Source organism: Ambystoma mexicanum, chromosome 3q (genome assembly GCF_040938575.1).
Source record: "Ambystoma mexicanum isolate Mex_15411 chromosome 3q, UKY_AmexF1_1, whole genome shotgun sequence".
Classification (NCBI taxonomy): domain Eukaryota; kingdom Metazoa; phylum Chordata; class Amphibia; order Caudata; family Ambystomatidae; genus Ambystoma; species Ambystoma mexicanum.
In genome coordinates this window covers 332,780,823-332,795,146 of record NC_090926.1, presented here as the reverse complement: position 1 = coordinate 332,795,146, position 14,324 = coordinate 332,780,823, and the positions used below count along the sequence as shown (strand labels likewise).

The 14,324-nt window shown below is 46.2% G+C and overlaps 1 protein-coding gene across 2 annotated transcripts in view; it reads left to right on the top strand.

Moving 5' to 3' along the window:
• THG1L (tRNA-histidine guanylyltransferase 1 like) overlaps positions 1–14,324 on the top strand; it is a 326,539-nt gene that overhangs the window by 237,820 nt on the left and 74,395 nt on the right. For both annotated transcript variants that reach the window (XM_069653924.1, XM_069653925.1), the window contains exons 4-5: positions 3,152–3,240; positions 4,061–4,168. In XM_069653924.1, coding sequence (XP_069510025.1) covers positions 3,152–3,240; positions 4,061–4,168 — 197 coding nt within the window. The remainder of the gene's footprint in view (positions 1–3,151; positions 3,241–4,060; positions 4,169–14,324) is intronic.

Sequence of the window (14,324 nt, the reverse complement as noted above, 5' to 3'; positions counted from 1 at the left end):
GCTTGACCCTACTGAAGAGTTCCTTGTGGCAACCGGTAATGTTCTGGTAAGGATTTGTATTATCCAACACAGTTCGATAAAATAATGTCCATATGTAACCTGTTGCTTTCTCCCTTATTCAGGCGCTGAGAGAAAGTATGAAGTCTCGGGGGAATAGTGCCTCTGGCAGTAAAATCAGGTAAGTCTTTTGTGGTGAGGAGGGTTCCCCTTGTTAGTCCCTTGTTTCACCTTGCTGTCCTTTTGTTTCCCCTTAGGGGCCGGGGTTCGGCTAGGATGCAGCAGAAGCTGCGCCGACCCGTGAAGAAGAATAGTACCCCCGGTGGTAAAATCAGGTAAGTCTATGGGGGGTATTCCTCTGTGTATTCCCTTGGCTCACCTTGCTGTTCTTGTCTTCTCCTTAGGTGCCGGAGTGCGGCGGGAACATGCAGGAGGATGCGGTGAAATGTGAAGATGCTGCGAAGGCCGGTGAGTTCAGCGCTGCAGCAGGCGAGGCGACGCGCATAAAATAACTTCTTTCTTCCAGCTCGAAGGCGTGATGGATCGGGAATTCAGGTAAGGATGAAAGGTATTGTTCTTGTTCTAACCTTTTCTCCCTTTTTCTAGGAGCTCCAAACTCGAGGCGGGCGTGGCAGAAGACTGGATGCAGACTTGCAGGCACGGTGAGCGTTACGCTGCTGGATGCAGAATAACGCGAAGTGTGTGCTGCTCTTCGGGCGTGATTTAAATAGCCTCCAAAGTAGTCCGAGGTAAGTATTCCTCCCCAGCCCCACCCGAGTAAAAAAAAATAGTCCCTAGGTAAAATAGTCCCTTCCAAGCCTCGTTTGGCTTGGAGCTCTTGCAGCATGGTCTGCATCAGGTAAGTTTGCAGCATGATCTGCATCAAGTGAGTTTTAATCTATGAGTCTGCCGCCTATGGCGCCAGGACTGACTCTCCATATGAGCCTGGTGCCATAGGCGCCAGGACTGCACCCAAATAGCCCCTAGCGGGGGTTGTTGGGCTTGCTTGGGGTAACTTGATGCCTGCTTCTGGGGTTGCTGGTCTGGGTCCCCGGGGGTAGGCATCATGACACTAAATAGTACTTATCCTCTATTGGGCTGTGAATCTGCTAGACAGTCGTGGCTTTCAATCCTTTCCTGAATTCTATTTGTGGAGTGCCTAGGTATTCAATGGATGCTGTGGGTTCTCCTACAAACATTAATTGGATTGTAATTCAGTTATCTCTATCCCACTTTGGTAATGCGGGATGTACAAGATAAATAGTTTTGTTCAATATCGTGATTCCTTACCTCAAGTTAGTGTTAGCTACACAATCCGTGTTGAGCACCTCCTGAGAGGAGGTCTCTGCCACTGTCTGGCTTTCGCGTGGGCGCATTTTGGAATCGCTTTATGTACTGCAGTTAACGTCATTTTAAGGCGTTGTGTGTCGTTTTAGTCGGCAGTGGTAACGGCTTATAATCTTATGATTATTTGACTAATTATATTACCTTACTTGATTAGCATCATTGTGGACAATTAGCCATTCTTTGTGTGCCATTGGGTAAGCATCCTGAATTGTTGCACAAGTGACAAGTCCCGAAATAATTGTAACGGCATGTGATGCTTTTGCCGTTCTGTATCAATTGTAACAATGTTCCAATTGGTTAAAGCAGTCTTGTGGTGTCATGTACATGTAGTAATATAATAATTATAATGCTGTAAGGCCTGTTGCCATTTGTATGGATATTGAATCGTACCTGGTCTGGCACCATCATACGCATTCAGTGTATAGAATCATCCCGTATAGAATCCTATAAAGTCGCATTCCTATCATATTAGATGCCAAGTATGTAATTGATCATCATACTTGGGTGAGCCGGCCACTTCTCTAAAAATGAATGACCCATGAGGATTCGTATATGGTATACAAAGGTAGGAGTGTTGTAGTATTACTCACACTGTGACACATTAACTGATCCAGCGATCAGGCACCGGTAGTATTCAAATCCCATATGAACAATGGCATTATTATCATATTTGATTGACAATCGTGCTTTGAACTTGGGGGAAATGTGGACGTAACCAGAGTATTGTATAGCATGTCATTAATTGGTATGTACTAAATCGATCATTGTCCTAGTGCTCATATTTTATCATGTCACGAAAGCAATGGCAGTGATGGGCTATACACAATGAGCATATTTAAATTAAGTCTAATCAGTTGGTTATTAAGTAATTCAGTATACATTCATCATATCGCATTACTTATGTTGCACTTTAGAATTCACAATTATACATCCTTGTGTTCATTCGAAGAACAGATGAAGTCATTCAGAAATATAGTTTCTTGGCTAAGCAATAGCACATTTCACAGGGCCTGGCTTCGAATTCAATTTCGCTCTTCCATCACCATTTTCCGCGCACTGAAGAAAACGTGTGCAGTGACTGACAGCAATCTTCATGCAATCCCAGAAATCCAGAAAAGTGCTATCCATGTACAGGGTCCACAACACTCTGTAACAGTCTTAAAAAATATAGAAACAATTACATACCCTTCAATTAATGTACAAGCTGGAGCCATACATCCAGAAGTTATTCTACTTGGCTGAATATGGCCCATAGAAAAGTAGTTTACTTTTCCAAGCGGTAAGGACAGTACTTGCCACAAACCGTTATAATTAGAAATTACAAATAGATAGATATGGCTTATCCGACCATTGCTCACCAATTCACACATCTGCCATCCGATGATTTTACACAAAGGGTTGTACAGAAACATAACACTCAAATGTGGGCTTGCTTCTTGTGCTGCTTTTAATGTTCCTGCAAACTACCATCATAAGAAAGGCCTAAAAGTGTTACTACAGTGTCCACTTGACATCTTGGCATTGTTAGGCGTTTAGGGTTCTAGCCAATATTGGAGGGTGAATACATGAAATAACAAGAACACTTCAGGTAGCAATATCAGGAGACAGGTGGGTAGCGGTAAGTGCCACAAGATTGCTGGCCTGCCATACTGTTGAGTGGACTGCTTGTCAGGTATTTTAATTAATTTTAGTTATGTTGGATTTTGATTTTACCTGTTTAAGTAAACAATATTGAGAGTGAGAGCATCAGATGGAATTGCATATGTTTGAGTTTGTTTTAACCATTTGCTGCACTTTGTTTCTGCAGGTCATATTAATAACCTGTATAATACAGTGTTCTGGTCACTTGTCCAGCATGGGGGTTTGACACCAGTACAAGCACAGGAGAGACTGCGGGTAAGTAACCATACGGTAAAATAAGTGTGAGGGATTTATGAGCAGGTCTGTGTGGTGTTTCTTGTATTTTCCCAATGTGCACCGGAACTGGCACTGCACAGGCTGCCAGGCAAAGGATTGTGCGCTCTACCAGAGACAGCAGTAAATATTTGGGTCTCCTCCCAACTTATATGTGCCTCAGGGTGGCCATTTTGGCATAAGTGGTAATGAATTACACCTTCACCCTTGTACCAGTGGCAGTGGTGCCTTTCCAGCAGAGCATCAGGGTACCTCTTCCAAATGTGATGCTTTTCGCTGAGCAGGACCTCAAACTGTTGTTGTCACAATGCAAGTGGTCACAATCTCCATGGATTGTAGAGTGCTTCTTAGACCCTTTCTCTGTGGCAGAGTTCAGAATGATTGTTTTCTGTGGCAGTGTCAGACCACCTATGTTCTGTAGTTGTGTGCCAGACCTTGGCACACAACTTTTCCATGGAGAAGTGCCTCATCTGATAAGGTACAATGAGACCTGAAAAGAAAATACACAAAAGGCCTTAACACTGATGCGTGATTTATCAAAAGGATTTCCCATGTTGCCTTTAGAAAGATCCTTTGATTTTTTTAAAAAAAAGAAAAACGAAGTGGGGGCTTGGTATAAGGCATTTATGTTCATATTTCAGTTCCAACAATTGGCCACAAATTGATAGGGCTCATGCCACTACCCTCATATCAAGGTATCTGTGTACTGCGGCTGATGGAGATGTGCCATTACAGTAGAACTAAACAGTCATTGTTATATTGTGGACCCACAACTTTAATGGCATGTTGCATCTCTTTCCAGGGCACAATGGCAGCTGACAAGAATGAGATTCTGTTTACCGATTTCAACATTAACTACAATAACGAACCCTTAATGTATCGGAAAGGAACCGTTGTACTATGGAAAAAGGTAAACTGATGCGCCAGTTTTGAAGGAAGGCTGAAGTCTGTAAAGATACTGCACCATTGTGGAAAAACGTATATAATCGGACCCATTATCAGATCATTAGTAAATATATTCGAAATAGAAATGTGCCCCTTTAAGTCATAATAGTATTTTCTATATTATAATATTTATTGGAATTATGAATTACAAGCCAAACAATGAAACAAAGCATAACAGATGCATTGCAATAGAGTGCCACTTGTTTCCCCTGAGTATTCCAGAATAGATTTCATCTTCGGTATGAGTGCCACCATGGGTATACTGGAACTCGTATACATTCAAAAAAGGATGTATATTTCTGATCTGTCTGGGGATAGTATACAATATAGCCTGGCAATATATGATTGGCATGAACATTATAAAACATGAATGTGTAATGCTAAAACTCAATTAAGCACATTTAAACCAGACTAGACCTCTTGCAGTATCACATAGACTAAATGATTTAAATATCGACAGGCATCAACTTAGGGTGGGGTGTTTGATCCGTCTACAAAGGTCACACAATGATTTATTTATATTGTATGGGGAGAAAGAGCACAATGTTTTCATGTGGATTGTCTGGGAATTCAGATTGGTGCGAGAAAGGGAATCTCCATCAGGCAGATATTTCAATATTATTGTTAAGTGATTAGATCGCTTAGCTTTCAGTGTGGGTAGAACAGTGTTAGGGAGATTTTAGTTTTGCAAATATCACTCCCTCTGTCCTCCGCTTCCCAACACGACTGCTTGGCTCACTGCGATTGCTATAATTGACTTTGAAGGCAAGTGAGATTTTTTTTTTCAATCTCACGTCCTGCATTTACTTTTTTTCTGGGATCACTTCAACCCTTCTTAAAAGGTACCATTGGTGGGCTTGGACTTGCTTCCAGCTCATATTTTGGATAAGAGGACCTCTACATCTATTCTTGAGGTCTACATTGGAGCCAAGAATCCTTTGAAGAAGAGCCTGCTGAAGATCCGAAGACAACTCCTGAAGAGGCCCAGCATCCCTTTGTGTCTGTCCCGGTGAAGCCCTGCTCCTCTGCCTGATTTCTGATGACCCTGAGCAGTGCTTGAGCCCTTGGACTAGTGGGGCCAACTAATCCCCACACCTTTTTGAGGATCCAGCCGTTCAGAGCCTTCGAAAGTGTCCCTGGACTGCCCAGTGGACTAACCAGCTTCGTCCCATGGTTTACCTCGCCAGAAGCGTCGCCGTTCCACATTAGAGTCCGGAACTTCGATGGTCGCTAGCATGTGTGACAAGTCGCCTCCTCCCCAAATTCCAACTTCACACCTTCAAGGTAACTTGTCTTGGAGCAGCTGCTGTGACCGCGACTGGAAGGATGCCCGTTGTCACCTTCAAATTGTGACTGTAGCTGGAACTTGCTTGCCTCCATTCAGGGAAGTATCTTGAAGAAGCCTGCATCTGTATTTCTTCACCAACAGGGGTTGCATCTTGCATTTCCATTTAACCAGAATAATCCTCGTACCTGTAACTCCTGGGCACCTCTCACTGGAACAGATGGTGAAAGATCGAGCCCCGAGCAACCCCCAGATGATCCACAGAAACATCTGGGACAATCTGACCCTACCTCCATTCCACTCACCTTTGGTCTTGAAACCTGGGTCAGGTATTGTGCCCCTGGACTAGCTTTGGGTCTGGAAGAAAAGAGAACACATACCTTTCCTTTGGTAAATTGTTGAATAACTTTCAAATAGTTTGAAAATAATTACCACCACAAGCCCATTGCATCCTTTCTAAAAAGAGAACCCATACTGGTGATACCCATGTAGACCTTTGGGCACAAGGCCCCATTTATCTTCAGACCTGGACTTCTCAAGTTGGATATTGTTCCTGTGATTTTGTTCCCATCATTTACTGCATCTAACTTACCTGCTTCGCGTGTTTGTTATCTGATGTATATTTGAACCTATGGTGAGTGTATATATTTGTATCATAGAGTATTGTGTGATAATTGGATTCCCAGTGTGTTCATAAGGCCAAAAAGAAAAAAAACTGTATTTTTATAAGTGACTTTCTAAATTGAATTATTGTGTGCCATACTGTGTGGCCTCATTGAGGCCCCCTGACTCACTCTCCTGAGACTAAGCCTTGACTGCTCATCCACATACCTTGATTTGGTATTGACTAACCTCTCAGAGCTCCCTGTTAATAATAACTAAGGTGGCCTCCTAAAATCTGTCTACTAAGCCAGATTCTTGGAAATCCATCTTAACAGCTTGTGATATCAGACCAATGTGATTCAGAAAACGGGTTTTGCAATGATTCCACCCATTTACTCTACAGTATTTTATGGCGTCTGATTTTTAATAAACATTGTGTATTATTTACTTTACAAGTATATGTTAAACAGTTCTTCTTTATACCCGACATGACATTCAAGGCAAAGACACATGACAAAAGGCACTTCTGAATACTGATAGCAAGGCCTTGTAATGCAACTTTGTAATTGAAATTCTGATGCTTGTGAGTCTGCTTAGAATCACATGCTGTGTATATAGTCTGACATCTAGTGGTAATTTCAGAGTATTGCATCTTTCTTTTGAAGATTGAAAAGGGTCGTCGACTTGGGCGTCACTGTAACATTATCCCTAGTGTAGTGTATCCAAAATCCTTCACGCGTCAAGGTCCCAGATTGTTTTATTCCGCCTATCTAGTCGGATGCTTAATGTGTAGCTCGTTACAGTTTTTATATTACTTTATCTTTGCTTAGCAGTTTCTCCCCAAGCTTGTCGACATCCTCTCGACGGCTGCTCTTGCCTCGCCTACTCTACACCCCCACCGACTCAGTGGCTGATTTCTTCTTGGCCTTGACCCTCAGGCCCGACCTTACAGTAGGGAGACCGGGGACCCATTTTACTGCCTATTCTTTGCCCCACCTTTTGCATGGCAGCCTTTTCTCTCTATTATGGAACGAACACCCTTTATATTTTGCCCGTCTTGCGGCAAATTCCCCTGGAAGGACACTCCTAAAGAGTGCAATTAGTGCCTCCATCGTGACGATGAGCGGCGTTGCAATGCCTGCAAAGTTTTTGCCCCAAAACCCTCAAAGACAGGTGCACCAAGTGCCATGCCGGCCGAGAATCACTCTGCCTCTGGCGCTATCGCCTCAGACAAGGAATCTGTTGGCAGCCACGTCTACGATGCGGACGCCGTAGACTCCCCTGTGGAGTCTGATTCCCACGTGTCCGTCCTGGGTGGCGATAAGTATGCCACCGGCAGCGCAATGGGGACTCCACACCCCAGCGACAAGGATACACACCATATCACTACCAAACCTAAACACACAACCCCTAGGCCTCCCTCGACGAGCCCGTTGAGGAAGCCATCAATGCTCGTAGACTCATCAAAGACTTCAACGAAGCCTACCAAACCTCGTGTTTCGGCACCCACTGCACTCCTGCCATCCCGGCCTGAGCAAGGCCGTAAGACTTCTACTTTACTGGGCATTCCACATAAATCATCGGCCCTGTAGCGCCAAAATACACGCCGAAACGGCCCATTTTCATGGTTCTGAGCCTAAAGGGGCCTCCTCTCTGCCAGAAGACTATTCTCCAGCCTCTCCTCCCCTCTCTCATCAGGATCCTGCCCCGACTGCTTCATCTTCCTGCCCACCTGATAATGACTCTTCCTCTGTGTGGACTAGGGAGTGATTTGAGGCCTGTGTGGAGAGGATGTCTGAGTTTATCAAATTTTCAGTTTAATTTGACGATGTGGTTAAAAGGCATAAGCCTATGGACACTTGCCCTGTACCCCAAGGCTCCTTTCTCCAGGTGCAGAGTTTCCATCCCCGTCTGAACAGCGTCCACGCGAACCTCCCGTGGGTGTGTTCCATGAGGACCAGGATGACCCGGATGACGACCTCTACTATGTCCCCAATCCGGATCAGGCCACACAGGACCCGGTCTCTCAGAACCCAGACTAGGTTCCTGCTGATGACCAGGGTACTTGGCCCATGACCCTGACCCAGACAAGATTTTCTTGGACACTCCTCCCGAGTTCAGACCCGGGACTCGTCACCCATTGACGATCAGATGCTATTAAAAAACCTCATCAAGAAGGCTGCTGATCACTTCAAAATAGTCACTCAGGAGTCCGTACCCGACAGATATCCTTAAAGAGAAAGTCCCAGTGATTCAGGCAATTCCTCTCCTGAACTCCGTAAAGAAACTGTGGATTCTGATTAGGAGGGCGGGGCATGTCGCTTCAGTTGGTGCTCATGTTTTCAGCAAGATAAACCCTTCTTGGAAACCTTTGACACTTTCGGAGGAAGGGCTGATAGCTTGTGACTAAGACCTTTGGTATTCCAAGAAGAAGAGCAGAGCAGGGGTGGGGACGTATGTCTGTCGCAGAAGATATGCATTAGTTATGCAACCATACGAGCAATTTCCCCTCACTGTGTGATAACTGTTAAGCTACAGGAATTAGTTTACAATAAATCCTTTGCACCAACGAAGACACGCGAGTCAGGGTGTGCAACCAGCTGCCAATGACTTTGCATATTTTTGTCTTGACTACGTGCCAGCTATTGAATGCAAGGTCACCCAAAATGTATATAAGCTGTATGAACTTTGAATGCTTAGCTACTCCTGCACAGTCCTCTTCAATGTGCAGGAGGTCATGCCCTTTCGCGAATGCCTAAATTGAATAAATGGATGACTTGACTTATTTGGTCTGAGTCTTATTTGTGGGGTCCATCATACCACGTTGGCGTGAGCAAAAGGTATATCCTCAAAACGCCTTGCTCCCTCCTTGCTTACACCCTTGGTCATGCAGGCTATCAACCCTGGAGTGGATAAGTTCTGTCCAATGCCCTCGGATACTTTGTAGAGCAGTGGCCATGCTGTTCTGGACTCCCTTGTTATAACCACCACCAGAAAAAGGGCAGGTGTGCCACTAACCTCGTCAGTGTCTCCTCCGGACAAGGATTTCAAAAAGCTTTATGCTCTGGGCAAACCGATCACCACCTCGGCTGATTTCTACACTCGGATTGCCAATAATGCCACACGCCTGGAGAGCAAAAGCGATGCCTATTGGGGACTTGTGCAGGAAGGCCTTCAGAAAGTCCCAGAACCTGCCCTCAAACACAACTTTTAAAAATGGTGGCTGAAGGGCGTCGGGTGATGCAGAAAATCCTCGAAAACACTCTGGATTCGGCTGAGATGGCGGGACCTGTTCTAGCACAAGGGACCCTGTTAAAGCGCCATGCTTGGCTTAAAACTCAGGATTTAAGGCCAGAGACTCGGGCTTCCCTTATAAACAAACCTGTAGAAGACTCTGCTCTCTTTGGTAAGGGGGCCGATGAGGCCCTTGAAACCGCAAAAAAAGAGCACAAGACACTTAAGTCTTTGACCCAGATCTCATCCAAGCACTTTGTCCAATGAGGTGCCTTTAATACCCGCTGGTCCTTTCATGGGCAATTCTTTTCACGCTCCTCCCATGGGTCCTACCTAACAGGAGGGGATCCTTGTTTTTTTTCTGGACAAGGTACTTCCAGCAGCTTCCAGTCCCCTCAACAATGGGGTTTTCAGCGAGGAAAGGGTAGAGGGAGAAACTCTGTATCCAGGGGCTTCCCAACCCCGGCCAACAAATAACTCAACAGTCTAGAAACCCTTCTATGTTTCCCCGGTAGGGGGCGATTGACATTGTTTACCCACGCATTGTAGGGCATCACTTCCGATCAGTGGGTACTCAAGACGGTCAGCAGTGGATACTGTATAGAATACTGCAATCGCCCTGCTACCATCCACCGAAGACCGTCCAGACCCTGCTGCACTACTGCAGAAGGGCGCGATCAAGGTAGTACCTCATATTCAGGTAAACATCAGTATTTATTCAATATACTTCCTTGTACCAAAAAATAATCTAACCATGCACACTGTTTTAGATCTGCACTCTGCAAACTAGTATGTCAAACCTCAAAGGTTCAGGGTGACCACTCTACAGGAGGTAATCCCACTGTTGCAACAGGGGGATTACATGGCCACATTAGATATGAAAGATGTATGCTTACATAATTCAATGTAGCCAGCCCACAGAAAGTACCTCAGGTTCAAGATAGAGAACTCCCACTATCAGTTCAGGGAACTCCCCTTCAGCATTGCCTCAGCTGCAAGCTGCAGCTCACCTGCGTGAGCAGTCCATTTCAGTGTACCCTTATCTCGACGACTGGCTCATAACCAGAGACTTGTATGGAACGTGTCTGGAGAACATTCAAAATACAGTAGATCTCCGTTTGAACCTACCTTGTGTACTCCCTTGCCAGGTATCTTCCCCCAATATCAGCTGCCTGGTGTACTCCCCTGCCAGGACTTATATTTGTTTCACTATTCATGTCACTGTAACACAGTAGTATATACCTTGAGGTGCTCAGTATATCTGCCTGTGATAACACTTGCTTCAGCTTTCCCCCACATTGGCATCTCATGCATCTGTACTTGCTTAGGGGTGTGTTGCTGCACTTTGAAGGGTTTGCTTTCAAATGTTGTTCTTGGTGTGGTTTGAACTTGTACTTTGCCTTGGCTGTATTGAAACACGCTTTTGCCTTTCTCTCATTTGCAACTTCATACAGTTCAAACATTTGCTGGCGAGCATGTTAGAACGCCCCGAAGTTCCCCACTGCTGTAGGCAGACCCATCGGGTCTTCTTAGCGGCTCTGAACTTGCTTGCACTTCCACAGTGTTGTCCCTGAAGTTCCTGTGCAGCTTCCAGCCTCTCCACTGCTTTCCTTTATCTGCTCCTCTCTTTCTGTCTCACCACACCGATCTGGACACCTTGCGGTCAGGAGCCTCAGCACGGGGTTCCTCGTCCTCTCCTACACAGCGCTCTACCGCACTGCCTCTGCTATTTTTAAATGTCCCACTCACTTTAGGTCCAGCAAACAACTAGCCTATGGCTTCAGGCTTCTCTTGGTTTGCATAAACTCCTTCCTCATCTCAGTACCTAGATGTTACTAAATTTCCTGGGTGTGGTTGTTCAAAAGTCTCGCATAAAGACACATCTAAAACAGAAGATGTTGTGATCGTTCATAGATGGGGGGCTTGACTAGAGTGATTTAGAGAAAGGTTTTCTGACTTTTACTGTAGTGTGGAACTGTTAGGTGACCACGGCATTAAGGACTTTGGTATTACAGGGTCTTCCTCGGGGGGAGAGGGGGGTGGGGAATGCCTTGTCTCATCCGATGTAGTCACCATCTCCACCCGGTAGTTGTCTCCTCCCTTGTGATCCTCCCTCATAAAGCTGCACCCAGGGTCAGGATCAAGTAGCGGCTGCCATCTCCTGGCCACATGGGAGGCGGTGAATTTGGGGGATTCAGTTATAACTCCCCCGGATTCATCACATAACCAACAAAACTTTGCACTGGCAATATAGTGACTTTAAACTCCTTCTACAGAAACGCATTAATGCTCACTCCTTTATTTAGCATGTATGTATATTATCTTGTAGAGATAATAGAAAATAGAATACTCAAACAATATACAGTTCCTAATATTGGCAATATAATGGACTAGATAACCAACATCATACTCTTCTATTCATTCTCAAAATGTCAACTACCTATGAACAATGTTTGTAGCCATTGTAGCCCAGAACAAAATAAAATCAAACTCACAATTGTGATGCTGTGGATGAACAAGGTGAGGTGACACAGACCAACCACTGGATAACCCATTAAGGTCAATCGTGCCATCCTGATCAATCGACTCTGTGAGAACCTGTGCTTCACTGATCGGGCCCTGCAATGGTTGACCTCCTTACTCCTGGACCGACCCTCCCAGGTCCCACTTTGGTCCTTTCTGTCCACTACCTCTCTCTCCACATGTGGTGTTCCCTAGGGCTCTATCCTCTCACCCTGGCTCTTCAATGTCTACTTGATCCCTTTGGCCCACCTGATCTCTACCTTACCCTCTAACTTGCAGTGTAATGCAGATGACCCTCTGCTCTCATTCAGGCTCCCCTCAGCCTCCTCTCCTCTCTCGCTCATTCTTGACTGTATCCGTGATTCAGGATTGGTGCACCTGCAACGATCTCTGCCTTAATGCCAGTAAGACAGATATCCTTCTCATTGGTCCCCTGCTCCCGCTTTCCCTCTCACTCTGGCCACCCTCCTTGGGCCCTCTTCCTTTGCCTTGGTGTGAGGCAAAAAACCTTGGTGTCATCTTCGACTCCACTCGCTCCTCCTCTCCTCACATTATGGACCTTGCCAAGAAAGCCTGCTACCATCTGCACCTCCTAAGAGGGTATTCTTCCTTTTCTCGCTTTATCCCAGAAGCTCACTGTCTCCAGAGCCCTGGTTCTCTCTAGGCTGGACTACTGCAACAGCCTCTTTCTCAATCTGCCTTCCTCTACTTTCTGCCCTCTGCAACTAATCCAGAATAGGACTGCAAGACTTATTCTTGACCTCAAGCCCAGGGACCATATCTCGTCAGCTCTGAAATCTCGCCACTGGCTCCCAGTGGCTGCAATGATCAAGTTCAAGACCATTTGCATCATTCACAAGACCTTTTGGGGCGGGGCCCGTGCTACATCCAACTTTCTCTCCCAAAATACCTTCCATCTCGAGCCCTCCGCTCAGCCACCTCCAACTCTCTGAGGGTCAGACGCTTTTCCAGGCAGACAGTGGGGGGAGATCTCTCTCCTCTGGAATGGCCTCCCTGCCCCTCTCAAACTTGAGCCGGACCACCTGAAGTTCCGGAAGCAGCTCAAGACCATCCTTTTTTCCTCTGCTTTCCTCTTTTTCCCCTTCTGACCTACCGGTCTGCTATGCCGACTTCTTGCTTGGCTACCCTCAGAGTCTCACTGGGTTCCAGGCTTCTCCATGATCAGTCCCCCTTTATTGCCTCCGGGTCTACCGTGCTTTTGGGGATGTAACTGGAAACCTACAGTACCCTGCCTCCTTGCACTTACGCAGAGCCGCGCTGCCCTGGCTGCACTTAATCAGAGTTTTCTGCCCTGATTGCACCCCGCCCCTTTCTTCCCTTCTCCCTGCCCCTGCATTTTTCATTGGCGCACTTGCACAATCTGAATGACACAAGGCCTAGTAAGATTGTTTGTCTTGTCCTCCCTCTGTCTTCCCTCCTTTGTCGTGTCGCACCTAGAAACACTTAGTCGTGTTATAAATGACATATCATGGGGGTGTGTGGCCTAGCGGCACTCGATGTAGATGTTCCTGCTGCAGGTTCCGTCGAACGACATCCCAAAACCCCCAAAATGCTGCATTATGCATATTAAAACTTTCCCTAACCATGATATGAAGAAGCCCTGACTGCGGTGGCGGAATTCTGCGTCCATGGGAGCTCCCGGCACTTGCTGACGAAATACTTCTGGAGGCGAGCAAGTTCAGGCAGAATGGCGGCCTCCCTGCTGTCCTGAGAGCAAGTTGAGCTATTCGGGGACGACTAGCAGACTATTGGGTTAATTAGCTCACCCTGCATAGTTGAGCGGGACCCGTCAGAGAGCTCCAGGGACGAGGGAGATCACGGACACCGGACCTGAGAATGCTACTTGGGAAGACCCGAGCGGGAAACACCAGCAAAGGAACAGGGGCGCTCTTCCCCTTTTGGATCTGGACACGGGGACTGAGTACCTGTCGTAGGCTCCTGATCCAGCGCAGAAGTAGCACAAACTCCTTCCTCCCCTTAGCAGTTTTGGCGCCTGGGACTTAATGCACACAGGGCACCGCAACCACCACGGGGAAAGAGGTTTAGGGTCCACGGATTGGATGGGTACGGGGTAGTAGGATCACCGGGTTGAGGTTGAGGTAGAAGTTATGGATGGGTAGAGGGCCTGGGGTAAAACATGCTCCTGATCTTATTGATGATTAGTTGGTTACACTAAAGCACCACCTTAACAACACTTTCATGCATGCACACACATACTCTTAGAGGTTCAAACTCAGTTTTGCTGCACTGAGTTAGTGGATGTTTGGCTTCTTGACACTAATTCAGAAGCTGGCACCCCCAAGACGCTTGCTTCAGCATCTTTACCTTTTGGTGACACTTACTTCAGTGTCAGCCACACAAGACAACATAGGCACCTACTGCAGTGCTTTCTGCTTAAGTTCACAACTAGGACTTATTACACATTGGGCATGGGTGCTGACTAGAAAGCCCCACC